Here is a 19,959-nt window from a genome sequence, read left to right on the forward strand (position 1 = left end):
ACCCTGCCCAGGTTACCAGGCTCGCTGGAGCTTTGCAGAAGCTCGTCTCTTCTGCACAGCCGCACTCCCTCTCCTTTTCCCCTTCCTTCCACCTCCCGCCGCGTTCCTTCAGCCCCTCCTCCCACTACTGGAGCTCCTCCCTCGTCTCTCCCTCCCTCCCCCGCCGCACACTTGCCCCGCCCCCAGTGCGCGTCCCCTCTCGGGGCCCCGCCCCGGCCCCCGCCCCCGCCCGGGGCCTCCCCCGCAATTCTCGGCGGCGCCGAGGGTGGCGCTCTGGGCTCGAGCTGAAGCTCGCTGGGCTCGGGGGCTCGGGCTCCCGGCTCGGGCGGCAGGAACCGCGGCAGGAGCAGCCACAGCGGGCAGGGGCCGCCTCCGCGGGGCCGGGGCCGGGGCCGCAGCCGGAGCGCCGGAGGAGGGGCCCGGAGTACGGGCCTGGCACGGGGAGCGGAGGCGGCGGAGGCAGAAGCCAGAGCGCGGGCGGGGCAGGAGCGGGCCGGGCCGGGCCGGGCGGTCGGCGCAGCCCGGGCTCTGCTCGGGCTCGGCTCCGGCTCCGCGCCCCAGCCCGCTGACCTCGCTCCACGGGCCTCCTTCCCCGTCCCGGAGGCAGCCGCCGCCGCCATGGGGAGCGCCCGGGGCCGCGCCCCCGCCCCGTCCCGCCCGCCTGGTCTCCTCTGAGCCGCATGGGCCGGGCCGCCCGCCCGCCCCGGGACCGGGACCCGCCGCCGCCGCCGCGCGGGTGAGTGGGGAGCCAGGCCGGGCCGGGCCGGGGCCGCGCATTCCTGAGGGGGGAGGCCGGGCAGGGGCCGCGGGGCGCGGGGCAGGCCCGGACCCGGAGCGGAGCCCGCCGGCCCAGGAGCCGGGCCCATTGTAGGGAGCTCGGTGGCCGCAGGGGAGGTCGGGGCCCCGCGCTAGGCCCGGCCCGGCTGGAGGGAGCGCGAGTCCCAGGGAGGGAAAGAGAGGGAGGAGGGGAGCTGGGGAGAGGAAGAGAGGAGGGACCTGGGGTCTGGGGGTGTCTGGGAGGGAGAACCTGGGGTCTGGAGGTGTCTGGAAGGGGGAACCTGGGGTCTGGGGGTGTCTGAGCGGAGAGGGGAGGGGGGACCTGGGGTCTGGGGGTGTTTGGGGAGAAGAGAAGGGAGGGGAGACCTGGGGGTCTGGGGGTGTCTGAGAGGAGGAGAGGGGAGAGGGTACTAGGGGTCTGGGGGTGTCTGAAAAGAGAGGGAAGGGAAGACCTGGGGGTGTCTGAGAGGAGGGGGAGACCTGGGAATGTCTGAGAAGAGGAAAGAGGGGAGACCTGGGGGTATCAGGGACGGGGAGAGGGGAGGAGGGACCTGGGGGGTGTCGGAGAGGAGGAGTGGGGGAGGGGGGGGTATCTGGAGTCTAGGGGTATCTGAGAGAAGAGGGAAGGGGATACCTGGGGGTATGGGGGTGTCTGAGGGAAAGAAAGGGGAGGAGATGTAGGGGTGCTTGAGAGGAGAAGGAAGGGTACCGGAGGGAGGGAGAGGGAGGAGAAAGGAGGGGGAACCAGGAAGTGCCTGAGAGGAGAGGAAAGGGGGGGACCTGGGGCATGCCTGAGAAGTCGGAATAGGGCACCTGCATATGCCTGAGAGTGATGAGGAGACCTGGAAACGTTTAAGGATAGAAAATGAAATTTGGGAGTGTCAGGAGACGGGGATGCTGAGGCCAAAGAGCAGCACAGGACTTGCTTACGAGTTTGTAAGGTCAGGATGTCATAGAGGTGTAGGTGGTGTGAGAAGGCTGAATGATGATTCTGGAGGTGAGTATGAAAATGTAGGATAGAAAGGGAGAGAATGTGGCAGAGGCCAAAGCAGTTTATGAAGTATAGCTAGTTGTGTGTATGTAAAATAGGATAGAGGAATTTACATGTGGAGGGCTATTTGAGCAGAAGGCTTTGAATTCACCCACTGCCCAACCTTGTCCTCTGCGCCCCCCCTACAAAAATAAAATTTCCAGAGTGAGGAAAATCTCTAGTTGTGAAGGGGGAGAGATGGTGGAATGTATCTGCATTTAAATGTAGAGAAATGTGAAGAAGAGGGGGTCCAAATAAGGAAATCTGAGGATAGAGTAGAGCCGGTGTCCAATTGGAGTCAGTCCCATAGGTGTGTGTGTGGGGGAGGATTGAAGAAGACAAGTGAGAAGAGGATACCTAATGTGAGGCAAGTTGGAGATTTGTAGAATGATTGTTAGAATCCCAGAATTAGACCTAAAGGAGGGATATTAAGAGATTGTGGCATAGAAATAACCCCAAATTGGAGCAGAAATACTGTTGTTTTTCTGTACAACGTGTAGTACTAGATGTGGTTTGACCTCAGAATTCAGGGGTTGCCCCTTGCTTCTGTAACCTTCCAAGACAACAGGTAACAAACCTAACTTTGTAGCCACGGACTAAACCTCACCTAGCGTGATTTTTTTCTTTAGGAGTCCCACTCCCAGCCTGCCGTCTCACCCCCTCTGCCCCTCCCCCCCCAGGAAACCTTAGGAATATGCAGTCTCAAAACCAGTGTTAGAGGGAGTCAGTAAAACTTTAACTTCTGAAGAAAAAAGAGTAAATACATCAATACTTCAGCGGTTTCATTCAGCCCAAATCTAAAATATTTTTACAAAGGGTTTTTATTGTGGAGATTAGCTTTTTTTTTTGGGGGGGGGGGGGGCTGCACAATAAGGTTCTGTGCTTCTCCCTGCAGGAAGTATTTCAAGTTCACTTGGATCCACAGGCCCTTCTACAGGAGTTCACCTGTAGTCTGGTTGGGTGGGAAACTGTATCTGACCTGAAACAATGTGTAAGAATAGCTCAGTTCCAATTCTAAGAAATTCAGCTGAGGGAAAAGGTTAGGATGTCACTTAAAAGACCATGTTCCTGTTTGATTTTCAGTAGCTTTGAATTGTCATCCCTTGCTCTGGTTTGAAATATGTTCTTGGGCTTTTTCTGTGGTGGGAGAATCAAGTTAGTGATCATATCACTTTTTAAAGAGTCCAGACACCTGGTACTCAGGAAAGGAGCTTATGCAATCCTTAAATTATAAAGGCATATCAGACTTTTAAAAGCACATTCCTTTCAAGGGAGAACTTTGTTGTTGGAGGTTACAGGCTCTGAGCCAGATTGCATATCTGTGGTTACTTTATTCTAGCATGAATTAATTTTACTGCATTTATTTATTTATTGAATGAGTGAGTGAGTGGACTTTGTATTGATTTACTTCTGTGTTGGAGACCTGAGAATCAAAGAATAGTGTTTTACCAGTCTACAGATTTGGTGGGGAGTGTTTTCCTTTTGGTACTTGTAGAGACAGCAAGGGTCTCCTGCCTTGTGTTAATTGACAACCCTTGTAAGTGGAAAGAATCTGAAATATTTCATTTGTGTGGAGAAAGATAAGTTTAACATGATCATAGAATGTTAGAGCAGAAAAAGAAGAGGAGGGTGATCTAGTCAAACTCCTTCTTTTGACAAATGAGGAAACTGAAGCCCCAAGTGGTTAAGTACTTTGCCCAAGGTCACGCAGTTCATTAGTGGCAAAACCAGGTTACAACCTAGGTCTTCTGATTCCTAGTCTAGTGTTCCTTCCATTATCCCATATTTGTTTTGGTGTATTTGATAAACACTTGATTCCTGTATTGATGTTGTAACAGTTTCAGCTTTGTAATGAAACATTTGATGGTAATTTTGTTACCATTTCCATAATATAGTTGAAGAAAGTTATGAGATCTTTAATAAAGAGGAATGTCCAAAGTTAAACATTTAGAAATTTCACTTAAAACAAATAATTTGACAAATATTTGTTGAAACTCTGCTTTATGCAAAGCACTGATATATTGTAAATTAATAAGATTTATTGAGGACCTTTTAAATTCACCGTGCTGTGGAGCACAAGTAGAAAACAAATACAAAACAAGATATGCTCAGATTAAATTGCAAGACAAGCTTTAGAAAGAACTGTAGAAAAGCAATATGTATAGTAGAAAAAACACTGAAATAGAAGTTGGGAAGTTTGGGATTCTAAGCTCTTTTGCTCCCTCTTTGTGTTATGTTGGGCAAGTCACTTCTCTTTTTTTGGTCCTCATTTTCCTGATTTGTAAGGTAGAGATAATAATCTTGTCACTACCTACCTCACAGGGTTGTTGTGAGGATCAAATAAGATAATAGATATTAAACACATAACTACAAAATGCTATTGTAAATTACCTATCAGTAGTCATGTATTGCAGAAGGTGTTGTGGGACAGCATACAATCATCAAACATTTTAGGGAGTAATTTAGCAATTACGCTTTTATTGTTCAGGCATTTCTTGAGGATTGCAGCACTTCTAGTATATTCTAATTCATGGGTGGCTAATTGCCTTGGCCCTCTTGCACAAGATGGCATTGTGGACAATAGTACATTACATATTGATAGCCCAGTGAAATCTTTTGCACATAGGTGCTCAGTAAATGTGAACTGGTTGAAAAAATTAATTTTCAATTGAAGTGGTCTCTGAGCAGCTGGATACCAAAACATGGAGAGATTTGACCTTAAGAAATTGGCTTTTCCTGCTGAGATGGAGATTATAGCACAGCCAATCATTTTTTAGAAATCATTAGCAGCAGAAATGCCATTTGGGTCATATAATTGTGACCTAAGTCACATTTATCAGTGGCACTCACTCCTAGCCATCTGTGAGTGCCCTGTTCTGTATCTCAGGCAAACAAAATGATGCCTTCATAAATATAGATTTCCATGGAGAGCCATGCAAATGGGTGAAAGAAGCAGAAGAAGAGACAACATAGTATTGTGGAAAGAGCATTGGACTTGGTTGTAATCTTGGTTCTAACTTTTTGACTTAAGACAAATTTCATTATTTTTCTTGTGTCACTTTTTTCATGTATCAAATGGGGATTAATAATACTTGTACTTACTACCTCATAGGGGTGTTGTGAGGAAAAGGATTTATAAACTGTAAAGTATGATAACTTTGTACATATACTAATTTTCTTTAGGTCAACCTTGACTTTTAAAGGTTCTGGCCATGGTTCATTTGCAAAGCTGCTTGAGATCTGCTTTATAAAGCAATGATCTCTCTTTCAGCACTTGACCCACTTTAAATGTCAAAAATATGTGGTCAGACCACATGGGAATTTTACAAGTCATCAACCCAGTATTTGGCTCAGCACCAGAGTAGGTGGCACTGGTGGACTTGGGCTTAACTAGATCTCTCATGAGTGGATCAGGGAAGTACTTAGATCTTAAAAGAATTTGTTAGCCACCTGCAAATAGCTACAGCTAGGAGACTGCCTGAGCGGGAGTCTTTTTTTAGCATCTTGGTCTATAAAAGCTAATCAGCTATTTAGAAATACCTTGTTATAAATCTGATATTGATATGATAATTTGGTTATCAGAATCCAGAATTAGATCTCAGCTAGTAGCCATATCTTAATTTTACTTCAATGACTTTTTTTACCTTGTTGGAATTCTTCAGATTTCTTAGGTTGCTGACAGTGTGCTTTTCTGGTAAGAAGGATATTAAAAAGTGACTCCTTTCTTTTCCGTGTTCCCTACCAGCAGCAGTTTTGGGTAGGTCACAAGTTATCACGCATTCCTTTTTTTTTTTTAAGCTTAATGAAACTTCTTACTGTAACTTAGAAGTTTTGTAAGTAATTCTAAGCAAAATTTATATGGTATATAGAAAATGTATGTATTTGAGAGTGTTACTGGCAAAGAATATTAAGCTTTATCTTAAAAAAGAAAGAAAATATTCTAATTTTTAGATTAAAAAAAGTTTATATGAAAAAAGCAAGTGCTATGTAAAATAGCCTTTAGTGGAGTTGGAATGGTGAAGATGGGTTTTGATGGAGTTAGGAGCAATTGCAGTTGAGCTCTTCTTCCTTTTGATAATGACATATTCCTCCAATCTTAAGACTATCAGGCTTGACTCTACCTTATACCAAATTTCATGGTGTGTGTTTGTGTGTGTGTGTGTGTGTGTGCGCGTGCGCATGTGCGCATGTGCATGTGTGTAAAATTTCATTACAAGAATAATTTTATAATTAATTTACCAAATTAGTTTATATATTGAGCTAAACAAAGCATTGTATGTTCATTGTTCCAAATAGTGGAGCAAAAATGGACAAACTAAAAAATAAATACTTTGCTGAAAACCTGAGAAATACTTTATTTTCAGTCCACATGGTGGGAGGGTAGGGTACTGTAGTCTTGTCTTTTAAAAAGCCTAAATAGCTGTATTTCTACAGGGCTACTTTTCCTAATCCTTGTCCTCTTAATGGTTTCAACAGGACAGATTGATTCACTTTGGAACTATAAGTACTGGTGTACTGAGATTAGGGTGCTGCAATCATTATCCCTTGACGAACACAGAGCCCCAAAATGAATGTCCAAGAACAGGGTTTCCCCTTGGACCTTGGGGGGAGCTTCACTGAAGATGCTCCCAGGCCCCCAGTTCCTGGTGAGGAAGGTGAACTGGTTTCCACAGATCCCAGACCAGTCAGCCACAGCTTTTATTTTGGGAAAGGCGATGGGATTAAAAGTGAAACTTCCACGGCCACCCCGAGGCGATCAGATCTGGATTTGGGGTATGAGCCTGAAGGAAGTGCTTCACCTACACCCCCATATTTGAAATGGGCTGAATCATTGCATTCTTTGCTGGATGATCAAGATGGAATAAATCTGTTTAGGACTTTCTTGAAGCAAGAAGATTCTGCAGATTTGCTAGACTTCTGGTTTGCCTGCAGTGGCTTTAGGAAATTGGAGCCCTGTGACTCCAATGAAGAAAAGAGGCTTAAGTTGGCAAAAGCTATTTACAGAAAATATATTCTTGATAATAATGGGATTGTATCTCGTCAGACTAAACCAGCTACAAAGAGCTTTATAAAAGATTGCATCATGAAGCAACATATTGATCCTGCCATGTTTGACCAGGCCCAAACTGAAGTCCAATCCATGATGGAGGATAACACCTACCCCTTGTTCCTAAAATCAGATATTTATTTGGAATACACGAGGACGGGTTTGGAAAGCCCTAAAATCTTTAGTGATCAGAGCCCTGGGTCAGGGACAGGGAAAGGTATACCTGGATATTTGCCCACTTTGAATGAGGATGAGGAATGGAAGTGTGACCAAGACACAGAAGAGGATAATGGCAGAGATTCAGCTCCATCTAGCAGGCTAACTCAGAAGTTACTAATGGAAACTGCACCGCAGCGGGCCTCATCAAATAGGAGATACAATGAAAGCAGAGAATTCAGGTAAGTTACACATGTGATTTTCATATTTTGTGCTGATTTCTGAAATCTAGCGAACAACTTGGGGAAAACCTCTTTCAGTTGATTGGGAACTGTGGGTGAATTTCACCTCAGAGTGAATTGTAGTACTTTTATTTTTTATCTCGATACTAAATGTTTTCTTTTCTTCCTCAAATCTTGTTGAAATGTTAAGTATTTTGTTTGTAATTAAGTTAAAAAGTGTGACTTACTGGTGACAAAGAATTTTCATGTTGATAGTCATTCTAGTGACACATTGACATTGACATTAGTAAATCAGTACTTATTTGTGTAGAAGATGGTAAGTTTATGTGATAAAAATAGCCTGTCTACCTTAGAGCCAAGTGGGAATGGATAACTTCAGTTATCTACTTAAGTGTGTTGTTAATTCGGGTGTTGATTCTGGAATCTGGATTTACTTACTTTACTTTTTGATACATGAAGATTCTCTTTCTTAGGAAAAGAATAATTCTGAGGTTTCTGTGTGAGTTGATGATACATAAATATGATACAGTCAGTAAAAAAATCATAACTCTTTGGAGAACTTTCTGTCACAAAAGCAAGTTTTCTGTGGCTTCTGTTGCAAGGTTTGGAGGCAGAGAATCATTTCTTTACCATCAAGATGTCTAAATATCGCTGGCTAAGCACCGTTGACACTCATTAAGATTTACAATGTTTAATTTTTGATTAAGCTATCTTATTTTAAAACCGTGATCTATAAAGCTCCCCAGGGCAACTTTGCCAGTAGGTAAAACTCAATGCCTGATGGTCAGGTTGGTGTAATTTTGGAAAAGCATTTCTGATTTTGTCCTTTTACCTAATCTCTGGAGTGGAAGTTTATTTCTGTTTATGGAAGATGGTCTGCTGAAGATATTGAGGTACTTTCATTTTCCCACTTATTTTCCTATAGATTATGAGGAAAGACTGTGTTTATGAAACTTTGAAAGCTGGGAATTCAAATGATACCCTGCTGGTTTAATCAAGAGTATGAAAAACACATTCCCAAGCCCTTGGCCTTTCCTGTGGAGTTAATAGAAAACCTTGATTGGCTCTTGAAGTATAGTTTGACAGGGAAATTGACTACTTGTTAATATACATAGGATTAACTATATCTGAGTGTTTAAACATACTTTTATTCAAAAGATACTTATAATAAGATTGGTTATTTGAAGTGTAGTTTTGGTTCTTTTCTTACAGCAAAAGCTTATTTATTTAACAAGATGAAGCAACTCCTTTAGGTCCAGAATGCCTAGGAAAATAGGCCTCCTGGTCGAATTTGTCATGCTTTAAAATTTTTGCTAATTTGAAAAGCTTGAAAGCTTTCAGTTGATCGGAAAACTTTCAGATAAAATGGGCTTAAACATGCAGCACTCAAATGGTCATTCTCTGACTTTTAGTTGTTTTACTGTGTTTTGTGATCCATGATCCATCATATTTGGTACATCTTTAAATTCTTAGTCATGAATTAATTTGCTTCTCTCTTCAAGTTAGGTATAAACTGTCTGTGACAGGTGGTTTTGTTGTCAAGTTAGTAATAATTGTTTTTTTCCTTAGAAACAAAGAAGCTTAGAATTGGAGTGAATTTGAGAGATAATCAAGTCCAGAATCTCCATTTTACTTTTAAAGAAACTAGAACCTAGGGACAGAATGTGACTTATCCCAGGTCACTACCTTGAGAAAGGAAGGGCAAAACTGGACTAAAGTTTAGATTCTTTCTTATAGAGAATCTATAATGTTTCAAAGGTAATTAATAGGTGGATAGAGTGCCTGCCCTGGAGTCAGGAGAACCTGAGGTCAAATCCTGCCTCAGATATTCACTAGCTATGGGACCTGGGCAGGTTAGTTAAGCTCTGTTCCCCACCCCCAAAGTAATTAAAAGTCAGAAAACATTTCAGTACTTACTCTGTGCATGCTTGCTATGTTAAGCCTTGGAAAAGAAGGGCCTGAAGCTCATAAAGCTGTGTACACAGTCTCTACGTTGAGGTTAGTCTAGTAATTAAGTAATGTAACGCAGAAATTAGTTTCTGAACTAATTTTTTTCTTCCTTTGGTCATAGTTTGATAATAAATTTGCACCTTTGTGGTTTCAGAGCATCTTAAATGTTAAGTTTATTTAATAAGCATTCAATGAATAGATTTAATGAAGTCTTTGAGCAAATGTCCTGCAAAAAAAAAAGTTTCAGAGAAAGTTTAAGCTACAGGATTCAATTTCATATGAAGGAATGTGACCTTTACAATTATATGTGATGCTACAAATAAATTGATCATTGGTCATTTAAAAAAAGTTTTATTGATGCATTGTTTTTATTAATTTCTTTCCAGTTTTATATCATTCCTCCATAGAATCCTCATTTGTAACAAAGAAAAATGCTTGAGTAAAACTACCCCAAATAGCAACTATCTGAGAGTATATTCAGTATTCCTCACCCATATAATCAAAAGAGGCAGATCCTTTCTTTATCTATTCCTTGGAACCAAGAGGACATTGAATTTAGTCCTAGTTCATGCTTTTTATAATTTTCATTTGTATTGTTATAGCCATCATTATTATTCTCTTGGCTCTGAATTTTATCTTATATATGTAATATATATATAATAAAATTTAATTTTATTCTGAATTGTTCATATTTGTTGTTTCTTATGGCACAATGATATTCTATTACATTCATGTGCTGCATTTTTTCCTAGCCATTTTCCAGTTGATGGGAACCTGTTTTATTTTCAGTTTTTTGCCACCACTAAAAGTGCTGCTATGAATGTATTCTTTATTTGACCCAAAGGAGGGAAATTCTGCGTATTGATTCACAGATTTTAAATTAGTAATGATTAAACTAAATTCCTTAATGATGACAGTAATGATGGTGATGATTGATGTTTTTAGAAACTGAGGTAGGTTGAAATTGGAAGTTTTCTGAGTAATTTTATGTATTTGGATACTTTAAAATATAATGTGGGCATTTTGAAATGCTAGATTTTAAAGATTTTAACAATTCCAAATTGCTGTCTCAGAAACTGATCATTTTAATGTGTATCTTCTTGGTGATGCTAATTGTTGGGGAATTATTGAGTATCACTTTCTCAATAAAATCAGAATTGCAGGTGATCCTGAGGACAGTGGTAGGCAGGTAGGTAGGCAGACACATGTTGGGTGAAGGAGGTACAGCATCCTTATATAATGATAAATGATAACAAATGGACAAACCTGAGTGATGCTGGTTTTCCCAAAATAATAAAAGAACCAGAAGAAGGCTTCTTGGGTACATCTCTATAGAGTATTCACTGAACGTCATAAGAACTGCACAGGATGAGAAACCATCAAGAGATTGTGACCTGCATTGGTGGAGGAAATACCCACCCTTAGAAGATCACAGATCCATTGAAGCATTCCTTTTGAAAGAAATGACACCTCATTACTAAGTATAACAGTATTGGACAAAATACCACCAATTTCTTTCTCTCTCTCTCTTTTTTGTTGCTGTGTATTCCTTTCTTTCCTCCCTCCAATATTTAAATTCTTTCCAGGCACTGGGAGATGTATAGATAAAAATAAGATATATTTTTCCTTTCCTTATATAAAAATAAGATCTCATTTTAACCATTGACCTTAGGCTTACAACTCAAATATGCTGTAGTTTTATGTTTGTTTTCCCCCTTTGAGCTTTCCCACTGTGATATCCTGATTAAACTTAGCTTCACTGTACCTTAATTTGTTTATCTAAAAAAAGAGACTTGAATTGTATTGTGTGATTTTTAAGATTCCTTTCAGTTCTAAGATAGCTTGCTTCAATGTGATAAGCATTTTGCAGCATATGACCTTATTAAAATATTGCCCATTATGTAGTCTTAAAGATGAAATCCATTTATTAGAAGTGACTGAGTTTCTGGCATCATGCCTAGCATTTCAAGTGGACATCTATTGGAGAGTTAAGCATTTTATTTGCGTGAGATGATGGTTAAGAAGAGTGTTCAGATTAGCTAAAAATATAACTTTATTGCTTCATGACCATGTACAGTTGTGATGTAGCTAGACTTTCAAAATAAGCATTATTTACTTCTAGCAAAATTGACTGACTAGTTTTCACTTGGATTTTTAAATATAGGTTATCAGAAGAAAATTTAAAAAGATTAAAGAAGATGATAGATATTAAGTTGAACATTAATAGGAAATCTAAAAGCAGTAATTCACTGTTGCTAAAAGAAAGACATTTTTGTTTTCTTTAAAAAGAAATATTAAGGAGAATAAACTGCAAGCCTCAGCCAGTTATTTAATGATAAGGACATATATTAAATGACTTTTAAATAGGTTATATTTTTTTTTTAAAAAAGAAATATGGATGAAGTCTTCTCATCTTTGAAGGCCCACCTTCTTGAAGCATTACTTCATTTCTGTCAGTTTTAAACTATAAAACTTAGAGTATGTATTACATATCTTAGGACTATATTTATTGTCTACTGTGGATTGGATCAGGTGTGTCGGTCTTACCTCTTCAACTAGCCTTTTGGATCTTTGAGGATAGGAATAATGGCTTATATTTTAGTACTGCCCTGTAGATCCTAGTACGGTATTTAGTACATCATTACTTATTATTTGACTAATGTAACTGTTGTTGGAAAATAGAGTTTATCCTTTCTGTGTATACCATGAATGGAATATGGTAAAAGATATTTCCTGTCACTTAAGAACTTCAAGGTAAGACAGAGCATCCACCCAAGTCTTATCATTACAAGTTGTAGAAGAGGGCTGTCTCCTTTTTGTTGCTGTCTTTACAGTTTAATAGAGTAAATAAATGGCTTCCAATAAAGTTTTGCCTCAGTACTTTATCTTGGTGGGGAGGTGACTCTGGGTTCTTTTGTTTAAAGAAAATATTTAATTGCTGCCTTTTATTTTTATATGTCATTCCTAGCTGTTCTTCATTTTATATGTCATTCTTTCTCTCAAAACCTTCCCTTGAAACAAAGAAAAAGAATTAAGTAAAACCAGTTAGCGTGGTGTCTGGTAATGTAAGCAGTAATCTCATGTAATATAATTTTCCAAAACATTGTTCTTTTTACTGCAGAGATGCTACATTTAATTTTATGATTTATTTGCTTGTTTTTATTTATATTTTGTTTTGTTACAAACATGTCCTACTCACACCTTCACGCCCTCAAAAGTATTTAGACAGGTAAGTTTAAACTACCTAATAGGGTGATTGTTATTGATAGGACCTTTCACTTTCCAGTTCTGTAGTTGAGACAATAGCAAAAAGGAAGAATATGTACTTTAACCTTGATAAAATGTTACCAGTTTATTTTTTGGAGGGAATTTGGCTTGAGTTTTGTTGATTTTTTTTTTTCTTTTTGTTTTGCCGTTATATTGTTAACAGTAATTTCTATTTAGGTTTGGTTTCTTAACATTGCATAACTACATACAAGTTTTGTGTTTTTCATATTTGTCATTGCTTATGGTAGGTTAAATTTCATTACATTCTTATACTACTGTTGGTCCATTCCCTGATTGTTGGACAAATTTTGTTTTTAGTTTTTTAAGCATTACAATGAATAATTTCATATTTTTCTTATTCATTCATATAAAGCTCTAAAGAACTCTAATATTCTCTAAACCTAAACCCTTCATGAAGAAACTGAGGTGCAGAGAGATCCTTATCTTGCCCAAGTTTGGCCCACAGCTAGTAAGTAGCAGAATTATAACTCAGGTCCTTGTGCTCATTGCACTATACCATACTGAGAGCTGACTGAATAGGTTAGCCAAGAAGCTAATTATTGAAAGCCTTAGTGTTTAGGGCTGTGGGATTCTGGAGAAGATAATTAAATCTTTGTTTTCAGACATCTTGCTCATTAACTTATATTTGAACTTGCCTCAGGTTTATTCTATGAAGTATGTTCTCATCCAGAAGTTCTTGGATAATACTGATTATGAGGTAGTGTTTCCTGGCCCAAAGTGTTTGTAGTAGTGATTACTGTGAAAGCTGAAAACCTATTTCCATTCTACACTTCTTTTCTCACTTCTTCATAACTTTCTCAGATGTTTTCCCTTTGGGTGGAAATTTTTCATATTTGATCTCAACCCAGAAATGAATATTTGTTTGGAAAAGTCTAAGACAGATCTTTTCCATTACTCTTGCATTAGGTGAATGGGAGAAAAATCCTTTTCTGCTTAGCCAGTTTTTATGTTTTTTGGGGACCTCTTCTGACATATGGTATGATTCCAAGTCACCCAACTTGTTATCTCCCAGTGAAAGCTATTTGCTAAATTTGGGGAGAAGTATAATCTCAGTTGTAAATGAAATGCTAGAGTAAAAAAAAATCCATGTGAATTTTAAAAAATTTCTACTAACTTAGTGGAAACAATGTGTGTGTATTCTACTTTGAAGAAGTGTGCATGGTTTACTAAATCTGAATCTGTTATTAGGATGTCATAGTGCAAGTGTAGAGATCTACTTGAAACCAAAATTGATGATCATGGGCACCCCATTTCTTCTATTTTTATTCAAAAATGGCTTTTTTCTTACTGAGATTTCAGCCTCAGTGAGCTTTGTTGTGGTCCTATGGCAGCTAGTCAGATACAGCTATTATTTTTCATCTCAGCTATATGACCTACCCCAGTTTCTCATATAATAAGCTGTCTCTGTGATACAGCTGCTCTAATCCAACAGAAACTGAGTTAAAGAGGACTCTTGGCAGACACTGTTTGCACATGAGCACTTGTTGGGAAATGAACTTAGAGGTCCAGTCCAACCTTCCCTGCCATTTTAGAGGAAATTGAACAAAGGAAGAGGAAAGAAAGAGAAGAGAATAAGCATTTATAGAACCTTGCACATAGAACCTTACGTATAGAAGGTGCTTAATAAAAGTTTATGATTATTTATTTGATCCTCACAATAACCCTGCAAAATAGGTACTGTTATCCCCATTTTACAGTTGAGGAAACAGACAGACAGGGTAAATGACTTGACCAGAATCACACAGCTAGCAAATATCCGAAGTTGGATTTGAACTCAAGTCTTCCTGACTCCTGACCCAGCGCTTTGTGCACTCTGGAGCCAGCTGCCTCATCTAAGGAAGTAAGATGATTTGCACAAGATCAATAAATAGTATAATAGCAGAGTGGATTCAGAATTGAGTGTCTTGACCCAGTCCAGTCCTCTTTCCAGTATGCCATGTAAACAGGTGTAGGTTTGTTTTTTTTTAAGACCCTGTGATATCAGCTGAGTGGGACAGAAAATAAAATGACCTGTGCAGTGTATCCCTTCTGTCACAGAGAAGCTTCACCATAGTTCTTTCCATGGCACACTAATTGATTCTTTTGCTTTTTTTGCCTTTTTTTGTAGACAAACATTCTGATGTTTGTGATATTGTAGACATCATTCTGAAGCAAAACATTTCATCCCAGATCTTTATTGAACCTAATAGTCAGTACACATTTATTAAATACTTCATGTCTTATATTGTACCTTATCTTGTAGGGAACACAAAAGTAGTGCATCTGACCTCTGCTATTGAAGAGCTTATGTCTCTTTGAGGAGTTGAAGCTAACACATCAAACGATCCAAGAACAGTAATAACCTCGACCCATATATAGGATTGTCACAAGTATATAATTTCACTTTTTCAAACTTGAGAAAATTTAAGCAATACATAAATGTAGCCTATTATATGAAGTCCTGTTCCTTACCACACCCTATATCCCCCCCTTTAATTATTTATTTATTTATTTAGATCTAACACTGATTTTCATTGATGTTGGTGAGCATGCCCTCTTTACTAATGCAAATCAGCTACTGTTGTGTGATTTCCATTCTTAAGAGAGTTACCTTGGCAATGAGAAGTTAAGTAATTTGTCCAGGGTCACACAACTAGTACATGTCCCAGGCGGGACTTCAGCCTGGTTTTCCCTATTTCTTAGGGATCTCTCCATCACTCTTCTATATTGTCTTGCTCCTTAAGGGTTTGCCTTCTGAGGCTGGAGATTCTGTTATATCATTGTTTAAGTACAATTATTGTTTAGTAATCACTCCTAGAGCCATTTAACACTTATCTTTAGATATAGAACTTTTCAATTTGCTTTGAACAATATTGTCTCTTTCACTATTTGTTACTTCTGCTTTAGCACAATGCTTAGCTGTAGGAGCTTGATAAATGCTTGTTGACTGACTTTATTCAACAAACATCTAATTAAGTACCTTCAAGATAAGCCATCTGGAAAGCTGTAGATGAAGTTTCACTTCAGGTCTAACACTGAGTAGAATCATGGATTCACCATTTAACTTCTCAGTGCCCCAGGCAGCTCTCTAAACCTATATAAATTATAGGCGAGTTATTGATTTGTATCAGTGGAAGGGGGAATTTTCAGATCATTCCCTGTGTAGATGAAATCACCAGCCCTAATCCTGAGACTTTTTCCTCCCCATTATTCCTTCCCACCTTTAGGCATTGAAAGAGATAGGAATGCAAATAAAATACCATTTCTGGAAGTTTTCTGGGTATTAGAAGAGATAAAACTTACTTGAATACAACAAATAGAGTTTAAGAATGTAGGAGAAAATTGAGTTTACACAAATTTACACACAAAAAAAGTCTAGTAACCAGCCTTCTTGTCCCTACTCTACTACTGTTACCACTGCATAGCTTTGTGACTTTTGGTGAGTCATTTAAGGCAAGGTTTTTAGTCTCCTTCCTTATGAGAATCATTTGCCAGGCTGAATATTGATTGACCTCCTAAAATGACATTTATTTGAAAAGAAAACAATTTTAAACATACAGATTAAAAAGATACAAAATATATTAAAATATGTTCACTATGCAAAAGACTTGTCTATCTTTGCTCTTGTCGTCTTTGTCACTTTGATTGTTGTATTATTAAAGCATATCCTTATGCTTTGATCAGATTTTTATACAAGCCAGATTTTGGGGGGAGAGTGTGGTTTGTATTTAATGGTATTATTCTTATGTTTGCCCTTGTTGGGTTATTAGGAAGTTCAGATGAGTGACTGCTTTTTTTTCCTTTAATTTTTAAAAAATATTAAACTTTACAGAGACCAAAAGAGAACATTTCTATATACAAAGTGGAACAGAAGAGGATTATATAAGAAAGATTATATAAGGACTCATGATTATGTAAGAACTCTGTAATCTCTATTACTTATAGCTTGCTTTTAAAAAAATGGATATCTTTTGTTTTTGCATTGCCTGAAATTCTCTCTGCATCCCTCTCTCTAGCAATTTTTTTCAAAAAGAAAATAAAGAGAAAAATCAGAATTGGACAATATGTCTAAAAAGCACCTGATAATATATGCAGTGTTCCATACCCTTGTAATCTGCTCTCCCTTCCCCCAAAGGAAGGAGAGGACCCTTTTAACATATCTCTTCTTTTGGTCAAGCTTGTTCTTTGTGTTAAAGGAAACAGAAGGCCTAAAGGTTTTAAACAATTTTCAGAGGCTTTAAAAAAAAATTGTCCAAGCTTTTCAAATCATTTCTTCTCCAAGTGACCCAGGTAGTTTGGAAGCACATTTTGTTATTTAATTTTCCAGGACTTCCATGGGAGTCATTATTGATATAGTGACCACAGATAGAATCTTATGCTGCATACAAGAAGGAATGGAAAACAAAACAAAACAGTGTCCTTGCTCTCTGTATTGATGAAAGTAAAGTTAATTGGACTGTGAAATTGTTTTCTTTAAAAAAAGATCCAAAGCAAAAAAAGTGATTCATAATACAAACTTGTGTTACATGAATTCAGAGTAAGAAACTGCTGCTGAGAATATTAATGAGAGGTATCATGGAGGAGTTGGATCTTGCAAGGGTCCTTATAAAACAAAATTTTGGTAGTGTTCTTGTTTATAAACTAAACTTTAGAAAAATTCACCAGAATTCTTGTAAACAGTGAACTGTACTAGTACATTAAAAATTACTTGATTTACAAAAATCAAGTTTATTTGTAACTTTTCAGGAATACATTTGAAGGCATACATATCCCACCTAATGTTAATTGTTTTCACAAAAGGATGAGGCATGAGAATAATGTTGGAGAACAGTTAGTTCCATGGAAAAAGTATCATAAATGGCATAACAGATTGACTTAGTATAGAGTTAATATGATTGAGGGCAAAGTTCTAGCTCCATTTTTACTGATAATCTAATTTATATCTCTGTTATTTGACCAGAATTATAGTGTGTTTTCTAATGTAAAGATGAGCTTTGTTATAACTTTCTTAATATCAGCATTGGTTGGGACATTCTTGTACTATAGGTGAGTTGAAATACTGAACTCATAGCTAAAATGTAGGATATTTTTTTTCTCTTGTATAGTCTTTTTTTAAATTTTAAATTATTTTGTTTTCAGTGTTCTACAATCACTTCCATATATCTTAGATTTTTTTTCCCCTCCCTCCTTCTCCTTCTCTCCTACCTCCCCATTTCCTCCCTGAGATGGCATACAATTTTATATAGGTTCTACACATACATTCCTATTAAATACATTTTCACCTTAGTCACATTGCATAGAAGAATTAAAATGAATGGGAGAGATGATAAAACGAAACAAAACATAATACAAAAGAAAATGGTCTGCTTTATTCTTTCTCTGGATGTGGAAGGCATTTTGCCTCAAGAGACCATTCAGAATTTTTTAAGTCCTTGCATTGCAATGAAGTAACAAGTCTACCAGAAAAATTCCTCACATACTGTGGTTGTTGTTGGGTACAAAGTTCTCCTGGTTCTGCTCCTTTCATGTAGCATCAGTTCATATAAGTCTTTCCAGGCCTCTCTGAAGTCTTCCTGTTCATCATCATTTCTTATAGCACAATAGTATTCCATTACATTCATATGCCACAATTTATTCAGCCATTCCTCAACTGAATGGGCATACCCTTGATTTCTAGTTTTGGGCCATCACAAAGAGAGCTGCTATAAATACTTTTGTACATGTGGGACCTTTTCCAGTTTTTATGGTCTTTTGGGGATACAGTCCTAGAAGCGGTATTCATGGTTCAAAGGGTATGCATCTTTTTGTAGCCCTTTGGGCATAGTTCCAAATTGCTCTCCAGAATGGTTGGATCAGCTCACAGCTCCACCAACAATGAATTAGTGTTCCAACTATCCCACATCTTCTCCAGCATTTATCATCTTCCTGTTTTGTCATGTTAGCCAATCTGATAGGTATGATGTGGTATCGCTTGTATAGACTTGTGTTTTCTTATTCAGTCTTTTTGAGAATACTTTATTCATTTTTAAATAGAAAGTTAATCTTTTTTCTGTGCTGTGGAAATATTATGTGATCGTTGTGTACCTTAAGTTGAAAAGCAAGGAAAATGAATGATGGGGGTGGTGAAGGGACAAATAGCATACGTGAATCTAAAGAAGAAAATGGCATTTGACTCAGAGATAGGAGTCAGGATCTACTTCTGACACTAGTATGACCAGGTTTAAGTGACATAGCCTCTCTAAGCCTCAGTTTCGTCCATTGTAAAGTGGGAATAATAACTTACCTCATGGACTGTTGCAAGATCAAATGAGGTTATATAAAGTGTTTTATAAACCTTAAAATGCTATATAAATGTTAGCTGTTACTATTGATATGATTATTAGACTTCAAATACTCCTTTCGAGTTTAAAAAATTTGACAGTTTGTCTAGTTTGTACAAACAGATAAACAAAACAGTCTATTCATTAAGAGGTACTTGTGGGTTTTAGACTTTTGAGAACTTTGCTGTGGTAATATTGAAACTGTGCTTGGGTAGGGCTGATCTGGTCATTCTCTTTGGATTTTAGGTGTGACTATAACGATACTGGTTTTCATTTGTGGTTTATGGAACCAGCTTCATTGCTCTATGGTCATATCATGTACATGGGAACCTCTATTGCTTCCCTCTCATCCCTCACTCCCTGTCTCTTCTTTATGAAAGCTTGTAGGTAAGGATTGTAGTGATGGATTCACTTTGATTTTGAAGATAGAATCCAGTTTACATATTGCCTTTGTGATATATAAAATATATATGTGCACACACTGAGGATTAGGCTTGGCTCTGATTATTTAATGGTACATAAGTTCTTCTATGAATTCTTTTGTTTCTGATTCTCCCTTGTCGTCTTTCCATTGATCTCTCTCTATTTTTTTTTTTTTTGCCAGTGCCAGATGGTTTTGATGAGTGGTGCTTTATAATATAGTTTGAGGTCTGGAAGTGATATTTTCCCTTCATCTCTGCTTCTTTTCATTATTTCCCCTTATGTTCTAGATCTTTTGTTTTTCCAGATGAATTTTGTTATGTTATCAAGTTCTATAAAAGTCAGTAAATATTTATTAAGGACCTGCTTACATCTAGACACTGTGCTGTTTGTTGATAATAAGAAAGTTGATTATAAAAAATTGGATTTGGTAAAATGCTACTTTAAAAGGCCTTCCCCCAACAAATTTCTCCTGTATATTTGGTGAGGTTATATAAGATTACTTAATAACTTTTGTTCAATCCTCTTGTTATTAATAACAAATGATGCATAAAACAGGAACGTGTCTATCAAATGTTTGCCACTGTCATGTTCAGCTGAAAGAAGGATTCCTGTTAGTTGGTGAGAGCTGTCAGGTGCTCCTGTTTGTAGATTACATTTTTTTTAATTGCCCAAGTCCCTGGAACAGTACAGAGCCTCCTAAAAAAGATGTGTAACAGTTCAAAAGAGTTCAGCCTAACAATCTAGAAA

At 38.4% G+C, this 19,959-nt stretch overlaps 1 protein-coding gene across 3 annotated transcripts in view; it reads left to right on the forward strand.

The window, feature by feature from the left end:
* Positions 1 to 607: 607 nt before the first annotated feature.
* Positions 608 to 19,959, forward strand: part of AXIN1 (axin 1) — a 173,180-nt gene continuing 153,828 nt past the window's right edge. For 2 of the 3 annotated variants that reach the window (XM_072601887.1, XM_072601902.1), the window contains exons 1-2: positions 608 to 736; positions 6,284 to 7,252. In XM_072601887.1, coding sequence (XP_072457988.1) covers positions 6,375 to 7,252 — 878 coding nt within the window. In that variant the 5' untranslated portion in view covers positions 608 to 736; positions 6,284 to 6,374. Of the gene's footprint in view, positions 737 to 5,469; positions 5,565 to 6,283; positions 7,253 to 19,959 lie in introns of all 3 variants that reach the window. The other variant, XM_072601895.1, reaches the window with a different exon arrangement.

The sequence above is a fragment of the Notamacropus eugenii genome, chromosome 1 (assembly GCF_028372415.1).
Source record: "Notamacropus eugenii isolate mMacEug1 chromosome 1, mMacEug1.pri_v2, whole genome shotgun sequence".
In the NCBI taxonomy this organism is placed as follows: Eukaryota; Metazoa; Chordata; class Mammalia; order Diprotodontia; family Macropodidae; genus Notamacropus; species Notamacropus eugenii.